General features: G+C 40.0%; 1 protein-coding gene across 1 annotated transcript in view; it reads left to right on the forward strand.

The window, feature by feature from the left end:
- The window catches only part of LOC131229766 (pyrophosphate--fructose 6-phosphate 1-phosphotransferase subunit beta), a 59517-nt gene that overhangs the window by 20556 nt on the left and 23564 nt on the right, over window positions 1–15397 (forward strand). The window contains exons 7-9 of the mRNA XM_058225782.1: window positions 3253–3316; window positions 9676–9764; window positions 14212–14343. Of these exons, the coding sequence (XP_058081765.1) occupies window positions 3253–3316; window positions 9676–9764; window positions 14212–14343 (285 nt within the window). The remainder of the gene's footprint in view (window positions 1–3252; window positions 3317–9675; window positions 9765–14211; window positions 14344–15397) is intronic.

The raw sequence follows: 15397 nt of genomic DNA on the forward strand, positions 1-15397 counted from the left end.
AGGTCCTAATCCATGTGCCGTCTGATTGAATTGATGCAACTAATTCAAAGTCAATTCATAAAATTTATAAATGTAAGAAGACATGTATGGAAACACGAGCATTACATTCAAAAGCAAAAGAAGAAGTAGAGAACTAGAATTATTCTTGTGAATTTTGATTTTTTTTTAAAAATATTTTAATTTATTTTATAATAGAATTTTGTTTTGTTTTTTTTTTTTTCCTTGAAAAATCCCCAAATTGTCAAGAATGCATAGATCATGTTATATACCTGTTTGATTTCATGTTTGGGCATTAATATTGTAATCGATTTGGGAAAAGATTGGGAAAATTTCGATTTTCCCTTATTTTGCACAACTTGGCCCATCTCCCCCAAATATCGAAATTGAAGCCCCAAATCTATAATTTTTCATGTAAAACCTGAAGAATCATGAATTTCTTACCATTCGACATATTTACAACATATAAAAATGGAAAAAGAATAAAAACTAAAGTGGACTGATGTAGGACTGATGCATGAACTCAAATATTGTGTGAGATCAATAAGAAAAATTAACATAATTAATGAAAATACACAAAACTTGTTATCATCATCATAAATACCAAAATTCTAAGAGAAGATCATGCATAATTCTAGCCTAGGTTACCAAGCATCATTTTACAAGGCTTTTAAATAAGGGAAACTAGGATCTAATGGATATAGGGATATCCAAATAGCATAGGGTAAAGCATATTTCAAAGGAGAAGATCGAATACTATTTAGGGTAAAATTATGGTTTAGGAAAATTGGGGAAATTTTGGAATTAGGGTTAATGGGGTAAATTGGGTAGATGGTTAAAGGGTTTAGGTTCTAGGATAAGGGAATTGGGGTTTTGGATGGAGGGAATGCAAGGATTCGGGCTTAATTGAAGAACCTGTAAAATTAGGGTTAGGTAATTTGGGGAAATTGGAAAATTTGGGATTTACAGGTTTAGGGTTAGGGTTTGGAAAAGGGAGAGTAGGGTTTTGATGCAAGGGTAATGGAAATCCAAAGGGACAAGAGTGTGGCCGTACGGCCCACCCTTTGGGTTCACACATGTGGCCGTACGGCCCACCCGTTTGTGAGAGTTTGGGTCGTTGATAGGTGTAAAAGGGATAATGATTGGAAGAATGGTGAAGGTTTGGGATGGAAAATACCGAAAAACTTGAAGAATACCTTAATGGTTGATGAACAGATGAGAATGTGAGGGATAGTTGGAAACCTCGCACTTCCATTGGTGAAGATTAGCTTCGCACCAATCTTCCTTCCAAATCACAAGGGAGTTACCATCAAATCACATGACAATGGAAGAAGCAAGAAGCTTCTCTCTCTCTCTCTCTCTCTCTCTCTCTCTCTCTCTCTCTCTCTCCCCTAAAAAAACCAAGTGAAGAGAGGTCACACGCCCGACCGCCCCTCTCTTTTCTAGCTTCAATAACTTTCAAAAATTACAATTTCAACCCTATCTTATGAAATTTGATGAAAATGACCTTAATCTAAAGAAAAATCAACTAAAATCACTCATAAGATGTCCAAACATAAAATAATCATAAACTAAATCCTAAAAGATAATAAAGTCTAAAAACTGATGAAGACAATCCACGATCAATGGCCCGATCATATGATCCATCCGATCCAATGGCCCGATCGTCACGTCCCTCAAATCCGACGGTCCAAATTACTCACTAAAGCAGCCCATGTGCATCTTCCCAGTGTGGGGTCTTCCAGATGCTCGCACATGTACATGGGGTCTTCAACATGATCGCCATAGGAAAATCGGTGCGGCCCGCCCCCTCCTTTGATACGTACACAAAGGTGTACGTGAAGTGATGTCCTCATGAACTCTCCTTGGCTGAGAAGAGTTCGCCTCTGGCGGACTAAAACTCCTGTAGCGCTTGAAGATGTCTGGATTCAAATGTTGTGGCTTGTCCTTTGTAATCCAAGTACTATTTGAAATCGGCCCGTGCTTCCACTTGACGAGGGATTTCTGAAATCCTCTATGGTGAGTGGAAACAACTTGTGCATCCAGTATGTCTTCAACATGGGTTAGGACCTCGGCCGAAACCCTCTCGTGGGCCCCACTTCACATGAGCCACCCCCTTCTCATAGGCCGCCTACCCTGAGTGTGCCCTTGTATTACTCAACCCACTCCAATCAAGTTCGGTGTGAAAATGCCTTTGCATTACCGACTTTTTAGAATCTGGCCCTAAGAAGCGCTTCCGATCGTAATTTCGGAGAATTTCAAAGATTTTCTTCCAACTAATTTGAGTGGACTGGTTGAGATCACCTTAGAAACACAATGAAGAGGTTTTTATTTTTGCAAAAAAAAGTTTTTTTGTGAATTTTTGAGGATTTCTAGACAAAATAGCGCTAGTTTCCTTTTATCCTTTACAATATCACACTTGGTATCAGAATATCACACGATAAATTAAGAATTTATAAAGGAGTGTACACGATACCATGAAAAATGGATATTAAAGCCGGGTTTCATATTGCCCAGCTGGGATAACCGATATATTGTAGGATATATTGGTGACATTGCAAGATATTGAAATCACTGGTGGTGGTTTTGCCCGAATGCGGCATGCATCATACTTCTGAGATTGGAAGAACTCGTCATTGAGTTCCCTTCCGTAGGAAACCTTATAACCATGCATGCTTCTCGCTAATTATCATGATGTCGGGTTCCAAATGACCTTGATATCTGTTGTGCAGCTCTAAATTCCATGGTGGTTACCAATTCTTCAAGGAAATACTTGGAACACAGTAATCGGAGGCAAAAATTGCCTATATATAATCTTAATGTGGCAGTTGTTGAAGTTGCTACACTTTCATGGATGTGTTGTTGGATACCTCACCATATCCATTGAGTTCCTCATCTCCGATTGGGTCTCTAGCCATATATGGGCTGTATGATTTTGTTTAAAACCAAAATCTCTATATGGTTTGAATCTGATGCCCAACCAAAGCCATTTTTTAGTTTTTGTTTTTAAAACAAACTTGCTAGTACCCATCATGTGTTCTTGTGTATATGAGCATCATGTGGTTCAAATGTGAAATTGTGAATATACCAATGAAAGGAATTCCTCAACTGCATTTCAAAGCCACAACTTTATTGACAACATAATAAACTGTTACTTGCAAAAAATAGTCAACTGATGTTCCCTATTAGCTCATATTAGTGGCATGCTTGCAGCCTTGCTTTGGTTTGACCTGGTGTTGATTGTCGACTGCGCAGATATATGCGGAGATGATAGGCAATGTCATGACAGATGCTCGGTCAACAGGAAAATATTATCACTGTAAGTTCACCGATTTTGGAATTTATCATGATATTTTAGGACCTTATATATTGCATTTTCTATCCTTCAATTTCCTTTGATTGTAACTATTGAAATTTTACTGCTCCACTACGCTGGACATCAGTGTTTCAGTATAAGCTTGGCATAGGTGTGGCAATGGGCTAGGCCCAAGCCCGGCCCAATCCCCACATGGGCCTAGCATAGTAGTTCCAAGTCCAAGCCTGGAAAAGTTGGCAGGGTCTCGTTCTAACCCGGCCCAAAAATTGATGCAATCCCTATTGCCCATGTGAATGTTCCTAATCTACCGTTGATTAGGTGGGCCATGCATGCACAAAGAAATAAACGCTTAAAGGAATGAAACCAACGGTCTACATTCAAGATACATGGGTTGTCTAATTGAGGATTGGAATGGTATGCATGAAGTGAGTCAAGCTAAAATGCAAGCCCAACCCAAAAGTTGTGGGCCATGTGTGCCAGGCCCAAGTCAAACCCATGGGCCAAGCTAATAGTAGGGCTGTCAATGTGTTGGATTTGGTTTGTGACCTATAAAACCTATACCCGGGCTAACTGGGTTTGATTTTTGCCGGTCTAGGTACTTTCAGGTGTGTGTCTAGTTTTGAATACCCAGACCTGGATCTGATCGGGTTTGGGGTACCTTTCGGATCTTTGGATCTTGGCTTTGAATTGGATTTAGGAAAAATAAGAGCATTTACATGGTTGCCCACCTGTTGGATGGATTAGATTGTAAAAATGTGCCACTTTACCACGTTTATGGTTTCTAAAGCACCTCTTTTGCATGTGTGTGGCTTAGGAAACCTCATTTTGTTGCTAAAATCATCAATGCATATTAGATATATATATATAATTGTACTAATAAAATTAACCAGACCCAAACATGACCATACCTGATTTTAACCAGGTCCAAAATGTTAGACCCAAACCTGTTAAAACCTGACCTGAACCTGACCCGATCTCTTAACGGGTTTAAAAGATGGGACCTAGATCCGTTAAAATCTGGTAGGGTCCATCAGGTATCAACGGCTCTGGGTACCCATTGACAGTCCTAGCTAAGAGGTCCAACCAAGCTTGTTCCAAAGCTAGGTTGTGCTCGTCGGGCTGGGTGGGTCGCCACTCGCCACCCTTGGCATCAATTGGTTTTCTGGAAACTTGATTTGATTTGTCTGGCTGGCTTGTTGGTTCCTTATGATCTGCACCTAGCATGCCTTAAACAGGTAGGTCCAAATATTTTGTCAGCAGCTGGTGAAACAGTTAGAAAGCAAGTTAAGACTGTACAGTTGGCAGCAGAAAACAAAATTGGACAGTTGGCAGAGAATACTAAAGAAACAGAAAATGAAACTGGACAGTCGGCAATCCAGGTCTGGGGGGAGCTTGTGAACTATTAGGGGTGAGGGGAATTCTTTGATGTGTTTTTGTTCTTTGATCAGTCATTAGTCACAATTTTATTAAGACCCCCGAAGGAGTTCCAGCATTACAAAGCACTGTGAAATATTTGAGAGATCCAAAGAGGTACAGATGGTGTTCACTAAGTAGAGATGAATACTATATAGAGGGACACACATGCCTAGCGAAGTCCTTCAACTTCAAGACCATTGCCAAGAGCTAAAAAGCCACTTAACTCTTTCACTTTTATTTTTAAACGTTAATGTTCTCCTTCCATATTGTCCAAATTGCAACGAAACATAACCTCCACAAGGCCTTCCATTTTTGACCTTTTCGCCTCAATCCCCATGCAACCAGTAGTGTGTTCATAGAGTCTGGCATTGATCACATGACACTAAAGTGCCCTGGGTACCATCCCTGCAATTTGCACATAAAGCCTAAAGGGGCAAACAATAAACATGTTATACATGCTTGATGCTTTCTTCATTCCTCACACAAAAGCAGTATTCCTCGAGGGAATCATGTTCCTATGTGAAGAATGAAGATTATCAATCACTAAGGGCGTGTTTGGATTCACGGTTTCGAGCATATAGTATCGTATTAGTGGGGTTGATGGGACATATCCCTCGTTTGGAAACAAACGGCGGGCGACGCATTCAACGCGCGTGAATACGCCCGAGAACCACTTTGCATCATCGATGGGATTGTACCGCGCAACCGGCCGGACGTTCAGTCAGACGTAAACAGGAAGAAAACATTTTCTTCTTTCACTGTGTTGCTGGTAATGCCCAGTATGACCGTCTTTTGACAAATCCACACCGTCCATCATCTTCCTCTCGAGATTTAAACCATGAATGGTGAGCTTTGATCATTTGATGATGTGGCCCACTGAGACAATCAAGATGAAATACAGCCGAACGGTCTTCTTTTGATCATTGTAGCGATCATGAGGAAGTACATGGCCATGAAAGGTCAACATGTTTTTGATGGGTTTTTCTCCCTCTACCTGATGAACGGTTCAGATCCACCTTTCATTGCATGATGGTGGCCCACAACGAAAAGATGGAACCCCTATTTCGCAACAGAGTCGACGTATGTCGACTCTGTGAACTTTGGTGGCTCACTTATTGAAGCTTCTTGGAAAATCCACTCCGTCCATTGGATTTAGGACGAAAAACCATTCGGAAGGGGGTGCTTTTGGAGTGAAATCAGCGTGGCCCATGAGGGTGTTTACTCCGCCATCCATTTCATGTTTAACGGTTGAGATTCTGCAATAGTTTGCATAGAAACGAAAGGACACCTAGGCAAGGGTAATGCCCACCCTCTGAAGTGAATGAACGGCTCAGATCATTCAATGGAATAGTGAGTGGGCCCCACTACACGCACGTATATACATCGTGTGGCCCTTATCCGATCGTTTCCAAACATTGATCTGACATGAAATTGTATACAGGCTAGAGCAATACGTCCTATCCAAACATTGGTTAGTGGCACGTCTTCGCTGGATGTTTTCTGAATATTACCCAACGTATACGTGAATAGTACCGGATACAATACAATACAACGAAAACGTGAATCCAAACACGCCCTAAGACTCTTCTGACTAGCCAACCGACCAAAATTGCAAATATCCAGAGGTACTATTGATCTCCATAAGAGGCGGTGGTAGTGATATCATCCCTCACCTATCAACTTCCAATAAACCACAAAATTTTGCGATGGGTTCCACAATCACACTCTTCTATCCTCCCTTTGTCGATCAATCAACACATAATGAAGCACACCATTGAGATTAAGAAGTCCTACCTCCCTGTCCTCACCTAGTTCACGTCTGAATAATGGGGATCAAACTGCATTTTCACCTTTCAAAGTATTTGATGACCCTTACCTCCTTGCATGTTGCCAGCTTGAAGAGTATCAAATGTTGTACTTAACAGCAATTCTCCACACCATCTATATTCCCAAAATCTGATCGACCTTCTATCTCCTATGCCAAAAGCTACTCCTTGAAGCACAATATTTTCCAAGGCCAAGATTCCTCTCCAAAATCCTGAACTCCTATATCTTGAGGTCCTGGGTTTAATTTGCTATTTTTTTTTTTGGGTACTGTTGAATGATTCTGGGTTGCAGTACCTAGCTTTGCATTATCTTTTCTTTTTCATAGGATTCCTTATGGAGCTACTGATGATAGAAGTGGATTCTGTAAACATTATTAGATGGATTATCTGTGCTGATTTACATCCATGGATAATGGATATTATTTAGGAATCTTTGAACTAAAAAGGATATTATTGAGGAGATTCTTGCTTTTCCTTTTCATTAGGTTGCTCCTTTCTTGCTTTCACTTTGGAGCCAGTTGGGGGGGCAGGCATACTAGCAGCATAGGAGGGTGTGGCAGTATGAGTTTAGTGGTCCTGTAGTTTTATTTCTACCTTCGGTCATTTCTTGTAGCCAGTGCTGTTTTGTGCATTTCCTCTCTTTCCTGTACATCCTTGCTTTGGCTATCAGTAACTATGTTGTTAATGATAAAATAAATGAACAAACACTATGCCGTTCATAGAGCGTTGGCTCTCTGCTGGGTGGCAGTTCTTGATAAGATTCTTACTACTGATCACCTCCAAACTAGACAGAATATTTATGGACCGGGAAAGAAAGCGATGGAGCATGCAACAAAGAGAGACATGGCTGAAGTGCAGACTTTCAATGTCTAAATGATCCTTGTCCTGGAAATACTTGTTTCTCCAGGAAACAAATGGTATTGGCCAGAGCTGGTGGGGGTCAAAACAAAAGCTACAATGGCCACAATTGAGAGGAGAGCCCATATGTGGCAGTGTCTGTGGTGACCACAGAGGAAGGGGTTTTTGATAATTTTTTGCTGCATTCATGTGTAGCTTTGAGTCACTAATCATCAGAATAGGATGGTCATTATTCTCCTGAAGCTTGGGTAAGAAAGCCCTTGTAATACAAGGAATCAAATGGTAATAGTGACTTGCATGGAATGATCATCATATGATAAATGGACGATTAAATATAAGTAGTGAAATTATCAAAAACATATTATAAATAATGGTTGCATTTTGTGTCCGACGAATGCTGAGATGAGGAACTATTCATTTAGTCCTGCCATTTACCCATTTGATGAAGTTCTCCAATTTGTCCATCGTGTATTGGATTATGCCAACCAATATTGCTAGACTCCTTAAAGTGTGGAGGTCTGAATTCCTATTCATAAATGTTGGGCAGTTAAAGAAAAACATATACATAGGATGAGTGTAGCTGAAATGTGCAAAGACGAGGAAGTATGGAAATTATAAATGAATGCATTTGAGGGAACTCAGGAGTAGCACCAATATGTAATAATATGAGGGAAAGTAGACTTCGATGGTTTAGTCATGTACAACAGAGACCAAGAATTGCTTCGGTCAAGAGTGAGTTGGTGCAAGGTGAAGGCTCTAAATAGGCTTGGAGAAGGCCCAAAAGGATGTGGGTGGAGGTACTAAGAAGGGACTTCATGTTGATGATAGATGATCTTACGAATGTTATAGCCATTGATAGTGGAATGGCGGAAAAGGATTCATGTAGCTGACGTAATTAGTTGGATAAGGCTTAGATGATAATGATGATAGTGATTAAAGGTTGGACCTTGTGGATCACTATCTGCTGGCTATCCTATGGTCTGTAAAGATCAAAATAATTGAGCCTTCAGGAAAAAAAGCAGAGGATGTGGATAGGGTGGTTGAGGGGGTCTGAGGCAATGTTGGATCTTGGTCAGACTTTGGGGATATGACTAAGAGGTGGGGTTGAGTTGATTAAGGACCTTGTAATGAGTTTGTTAATCTCTCCGAAGGGTCTGCCATTCTACGGGAATGTTGATGTTAAAATTTTGATGGTTGTTTGAGGGGGAATCTAGGGCCCATCAAAGGCATGTGGGTATATTTAGGACTGTCAATCGGCTGGGCCGGGGCCAAGCGAAATCATAGTTTTGAATAGGCCCACCCCAGCAGGCCTGAGCCAAACAGTTCAAAATCCGGGCCAAAGCCAATCCCAGGCCTGCCCGTTGACAGCCCTATTCATGGTCAGTGGGAGTTTGTGACCCCTTCCAGTCAGAGATGCAAGAGCATTGTGGACAAATGTAAACGAGCCCTTGAACTCCATTTAAGGCTGGTGGTGGTCGAGGGAAAATTCGTTAACATAATTCATTGGGCAGGCCTCCTTACCTTGGAGATTAGCTGACTGGGTTGTGGATATAGGAAGCTGCGTGAGTAATCCCAAGTTGTCTTTTTCACATGTTAGGAGTCATGGAATTAGGAAGCTGTTTTCTTGTATTTGTGGATTCTTTCCTATTGTTGTGATTTTGCTCTTGCTCCCCTTGAAAGAATGGAATTCCATAACATGATTCATTTAGCCGCCCCAATTAATTGGAATAAGGCTCAGATGATTTTTTTTTTTTTGTCTTTTTTTGAAAGGTAGGCTTAGATGATGATGTTAATTTCTTAAAATAAATAAATAAAAATAAAAATAAAAGGCCTGTTTATTTTGCCATAATTAATTCTTTAATCTTTTCTATTTCAACCTTTTGTTTGGGTCCCTACTCATGCCTTGGTGGTTGACTTACAAGAGTTTCAACACGAGGTCATGGGTTTGAGTACCCATTGTGGTGAAATTCCACTGTGGTGTAAGTGCGTGATTGTGTGTGGGGTGTGAGTGCATGTGTAAAAAAACCTTTTGTTTCCTAAAATGTCTTTGTTACTTGACTGATTTGTTCGTGTCATGACCTAGGGTGGACCACCTTGCCAATTCTCTCCTAATATTAAGCAAGTAGGAGGATCAGGCTTCTTAATAAATGCTTGCAATAATAAGTTTAGCATAAAACCTCTTTCGCTTTTGATGGTCAATAGGGGCTCAGTGCCTGAACCATTGTTGCTAACTGATAATTCTCAATGGTCTCCTATCTGCAGTTGTAAGGCTTATGGGGCGTGCAGCGTCGCACATCACACTAGAGTGTGCTTTGCAGACACATCCAAACATCACTATCATTGGAGAAGAGGTAGGTCCTCAGTTTTTTATGCATGTGAATGTCTAAAGTATTTCCTGTTGTAATTTATTTCCAATTTGCTCATGGTTGTCTTGATGGTTTATATTTGGCTCTCCTCAAAATCAAATAATCACAAAGCTGCATCAAATTTCGAAGCCTTGTGTGTGAAGATACTGCATCCCCAATTTTTTTTTTTTTTTTTTGTGTTCTTCTGATATAAGTTTGTTATTTGTTTTTCCCTTTGTTCAGTCATTATATATATATAGGAAAATGTACTATGAGGTCGGCCTCATGGGAGCTTCTCATGAGGTCAATCTGTGTGGGCCCCACCATTCCTCTCATCAGACCATCTGTAGCACTCATAGCTACAGCTCTAACTTGATTATTTCCTAATAATTGCTATAAAGGTTATGGGATGTCCCAAAACTCAGCTCTCTCCCTCCCTCCCTCTCTCTCTCTCTATGTGTGTGTATATATATATATATATAGAGAGAGAGAGAGAGAGAGAGAGAGAGAGAGAGAGAGAGAGAGAGAGAGGCATGCTCACCTACGCACCCTTGCACATGTGTCATGGGCGTCTAATCCGAACGGTCCATGTGATGCAGAATCCCATGAAACTCCAAGGGACAAATTTTCACCCTGATTTAAAATTCTGGTGGGCCATAGCAAAGAGAAATGCAAATCAAGGGAGGAAACTGTTTTCATTTTTCATGGCCCACCAAAGTTTTGGATCAAAGTAAAAAATTGGGCCCGGGGGGTTTCATGAGGTGTTGCTTCACGTGTACTGTTCAGATTTTGGAGTCACATGACATATGATGAGTTCTCCAAAAAGTTTGCATGAGTTCTGTGCGAACTGGTGCGCAGCTAAGCATTCGGCTCTCTCTCTCTCTCTCTCTATATATATATATATATATATCTGTGGGGCCCACCATGCTGTGTATCGGACATCCAACCCGTGCATTTGGTGGGTCCCCTCTAAGTTTATGGGATATTCCAAAAATCAACTTTCTCCCTCTCTCTCTCTCTCTCTATATATATATATATATATATATATTATGGGAAATGGTACTATAAGGTCGACCTTATGGGAACTTCCCATGAGGTCGAGTTGTGTGGGCCCCACTGTGATGTGTGCATCGAACATCAACACCGGGCATTTGATGGGTCCCCTTTAGGTTATGGGATATACAAAAAATCAGCCGTATACGGAATTTAGGTGAGCCATGCCATCTAAAACCATGTGAATACATGCCTAAAATATATAAAAGTACTTGGGCCTACCTGAGTTTTGGATGCGGCTAAAACTTGGTCTGTCGCCTCATCCAAGCGGGACACACGACCGATGGTTTGGATTTGTGAACCACATCTCGGTGGGCCCAATAAATGATTATGAATGTTTTAATGGGAGGGTAACCTCTCTTAACTGTTGTATGTGGTGTGGCCCACCCAAGTCATGGATTGACTTGATTTTTAAGCATGTGGCCCACCATGGAATGGTGTATTTGACTAATGGGGTAGATGTTCGACACACATCATAGTGGGGCCCACACAGCTTGACCTCATGGGACAACTCCCATGAGGTCAAGCTGTGTGGGCCCCACCATGATATGTATTGGACATCCAAACCATGCATTTGGTAGGTCCCCTCTAGGTTGTGGGATATCCCAAAAATCAGTTGTTTCTAGAACTGAAGTGGGCCATTCCATTTGAAATAGTTTGAAATCATGCCTAAAACATCTAAAACCACTTGTTGGGGTCCACATGAGTTTTGGATATGGCTCAAACTTGTTGTGATCCCTCATCCAAGTGGGACACACAATGGATGGGCTGGATTTGTAAACCATATCTCAGTGGGCTTTATAAATGATCATGAAGATTTCAATGAGTGAATATCCACTCTCAACTGTTGTATGTGGTGTGGCCCACCTAAGTCACGGATTGGCATGATTTTTAGAGCCATGGCCCACCATGGAAGGCTGCATTTGATTGATGGGGTGGATGTTTGTCACGTGTCATGGTGAGGTCCACACAGCTTGACCTCATAGTACCTTTTCATGTATGTAAGTATAGGGAAAAAAGTACCATGAGGTCAACCCAGTGTTTGAAGTATCGGTATCGCTACAAGTTTAGCTGGCCAGGGATACAGAAACAATATCGATATTGCTGATAACCGGAAATGCGGGGGAAACATGGGAAAAACGGTGGAATTTTCAGCGAAACTTAAGGAGTTGTTAAAATGTATATATTTGTATATTTAGAAATAAAAAAAATTACAAAAAGAATGCATACATAACAAGTTTCCATTTAATGGGGCCTTAAAAGCATGTGCTGTTGTAAGAAATCAGTCCAAGTATCCAACCATTCCATCCGGCTTATGTAACCATCCAACCTTCCGTCCAAACATCTATGGATATTGCAAAATATCAACAACACATGATATTTCACCAAGTAATCATCAACAATTGGAAAGGAAACGAAAGATTGTGGTCTTAATATCGTGCATGTTGTGATATCGATAATATCGAGATATTATCAATATTATCAATAACAAATTGAACACCACATACAACCATGTGCCCATGAAAAAAAATTGACATAATTTTTTTTTTCTAATAAACAAAATTTTGATGATATCAATACATTGGCGATATTATTGAAATATCTTCGATACACTTATAATACAAGCATTACCTAGAATTTAAATAGTCGAAAATATTGGTGATACATTAGCGATATTGATGCATTGGCAATACAAGCAACACCTAGAATTTACATAGTTGAAAATATTGGTGATTCTATTAACGATATTGATACGTTGTCGATACTTAGCGATACATTCCTAATACTTGGAATTTCTGATACTACTAGCATTATCGGTATTGCTGAGTTGGAGATAAAGATAATATCGTAGATATTTCGATAATATTGGAGATATTTCGATAATATCGAAGATAATTTGAACACTGGGTCAACCTCATGGGAAGCTTATGGACATCCATCCCATCAATCCGATGCACCCTTCCATGGTGAGCCATGGGCCTTAAAATCAGGCCAATCCATGACTTAGGTGGGCCAAACCACAGACAACAGTTGAGAGTGTATGCCTGCCTATTGAAACCTTCTTGATCGTATATAGGGCCTAGTGAGATGTGGTTTAGACATCCAGCCCATCCATTGTGTATACTACTTGGATGAGGGATCACACCAAATTTTAGGCCATTCCAAAACTCAGGTGGGCCCCACCAAGTGCTTTTAGATGTTTTAGGCATGGTTTCAGATAGTGTGGCTCACCTGAGTTACAGATACGGCTGATTTTTGGTACATCCCATGAGCTAGAGGGGACCTACCAAATGCACGGCGTGGATGTCCATTACACATCATGTTGGGGCCCACAGAGCTCGATATTGTGGGAAGCTCCTATGAGGTCAACCTCATAGTACCATTTCCCGTGTGTGTGTGTTCTGCCAAGACGTTCCATTGTTGTTAAAGTCTGATATGTTCTGCTAAAATGTTCCATTATCATTAAAGTCTGATATGTTCTGCTAAGACATTCCATTATCGTTAAGTCTGATATGATCTGCTAAGACGTTCCATTATCGTTAAGTCTGATATGATCTGCTAAGACGTTCCATTATCGTTAAGTCTGATATGTTCTGCTAAGATGTACCATTATTGTTAAAGTCTGATAGTTTGCTTGCATATCATGGGCTGCAATGACCCTGATCCTTGGATGTTGTCATTTATCTTCATTGAGATTAACGTTTTAACTTCTGGCCCAAACATTTCTTTTACTTTTGTGGGTACAGAATCTTAATGAGATTGCTGACACCCTTGGAAAGAAAGTTGTGGCAAGACTGGATCTGTTTCATTGGGGCTCTTATCCTTTGATATATCTTGGTTTTTTTAACAACTCCTTTGATGCATCTTTTCTCCTTTTAATAAATTCTGTCCTTGCTTATTAGGAAAGCATTGTTGCGTCTGTTTCCCATAATGAGTTCTTGGTTTCATGTTGTTTAACTGTTCGAGTTTCTCCTCTACTTTTTTCAGCTATTTGAGTTGTTCTTTCACTTTCTGTGTTTCAGTATATAAATGCAAGTAAATTTGATTATGACGTTTTATGCCGTAGATATTAGTTGTTTTCAGTGGTCACCCCGTGAATCTATTTTTAACTAGGTTGAGTACTCATCATATGCTGAGTTTTAATCACTGCTATGAACATTAACACACTCTTGCTTTAACTGATCACATGCTCATGATTTTAAATTTGTTGGAAACATAAAGTACCGTGTCCTTTTGCTGTTAATTTTCATCCATTCATTGCTCCATGTAAATGTGTAGGAGCAGCTAGAGTATTTACACGTTGACTGTTTGAAGCATTACCTAGTATTGGATAGTAATTGATCATCTCTTATTGTTTCTGCTAATTGTTACCGTGTGATAATTATTTCTCTTGATGCAGGTGGCTGCCAAGAAGCAGACATTGAAAAACGTCACAGACTACATTACAGATGTAATTTGCAAGCGTGCAGAACTTGGCTACAATTATGGTGTCATACTCGTACCAGAAGGCTTAATTGATTTCATTCCAGAGGTAAAAACTCTTGCTCATAAATTACTCTTAATCTCACATGTTTCCAGGTATAGGTTGCTGCCTTGGGACTGGTAATTCATTGTAAACAAAATCAGAGGCTTGCTTTATAGGACTGTAGTTTCCTTTGGGTGCCACTTGGACTGAGGGCATACCGATTCCTGGGAATCCCAATCTCCACTAGAACTAGTTTTCCGTTTTGGGCTGCTAGATACTGGAATACCCTTATATTCAAATGCCCAATGGGGCATCTTTGTACCCCAAAAATAGGGAACCACAATGTACGAAATACTAGAATTTTTCGAAATCCACTAGCAATTACCAATGTTTTAAATATCGTTATCGCATAATGTATCGCACCCTTGAGATACAGATACATATAGGTTATTGCATGGGATATATCGGTTGTATCGCATAATGTATCGCTGTTGTTGGTAAACGTGGGAATATCGGTAAATTGATCGAATTTTTCAATAAAACTTCAGGGATTGTTGAAAAAGGCATCAATACACACTTAGAAATCAAAACATCATAAAAGAAAAGTGCACATAATAGGGTTTTCCTTTGTATAGGGTCCTAATGTACGCGATGTCTAACTGAACTGATGCAAGCATATTCAAAGTCTATTCATATAATTTATAAATGTAAGAAGACATGTATGGAAACACAAACAATACATTCAATAGTAAAAGAAGAATCACTAGATTAGGTGACGTACATGTTTGATTTAGGTGTTTGGATACTAAGATTGCAACTGGTTTGTGAGAAATTGAGAAATTTTGACTTTTTCTAGTTTTCCGCAACTTGGCCTATCTCCCCTAAATCGAAGCTTCAAATGCATGATTTTTCATGGAAAACATGAAGAATCATTTATTTGTAACCATTTGACACTGATTTGACGTGATTTACAACAAAACAATGGATTGAAAATAAAAAATGCTCACCAAATTGAATAGGTGGGATATATTGGCACTACCTGTGTGTTTCGTATCACACATGGGATACAAGATATATTGTGGGATATATCGGTCAATATCGTTGATACTTAAAACACTGG

Source organism: Magnolia sinica, chromosome 16, assembly GCF_029962835.1.
Source record: "Magnolia sinica isolate HGM2019 chromosome 16, MsV1, whole genome shotgun sequence".
In the NCBI taxonomy this organism is placed as follows: Eukaryota; Viridiplantae; Streptophyta; class Magnoliopsida; order Magnoliales; family Magnoliaceae; genus Magnolia; species Magnolia sinica.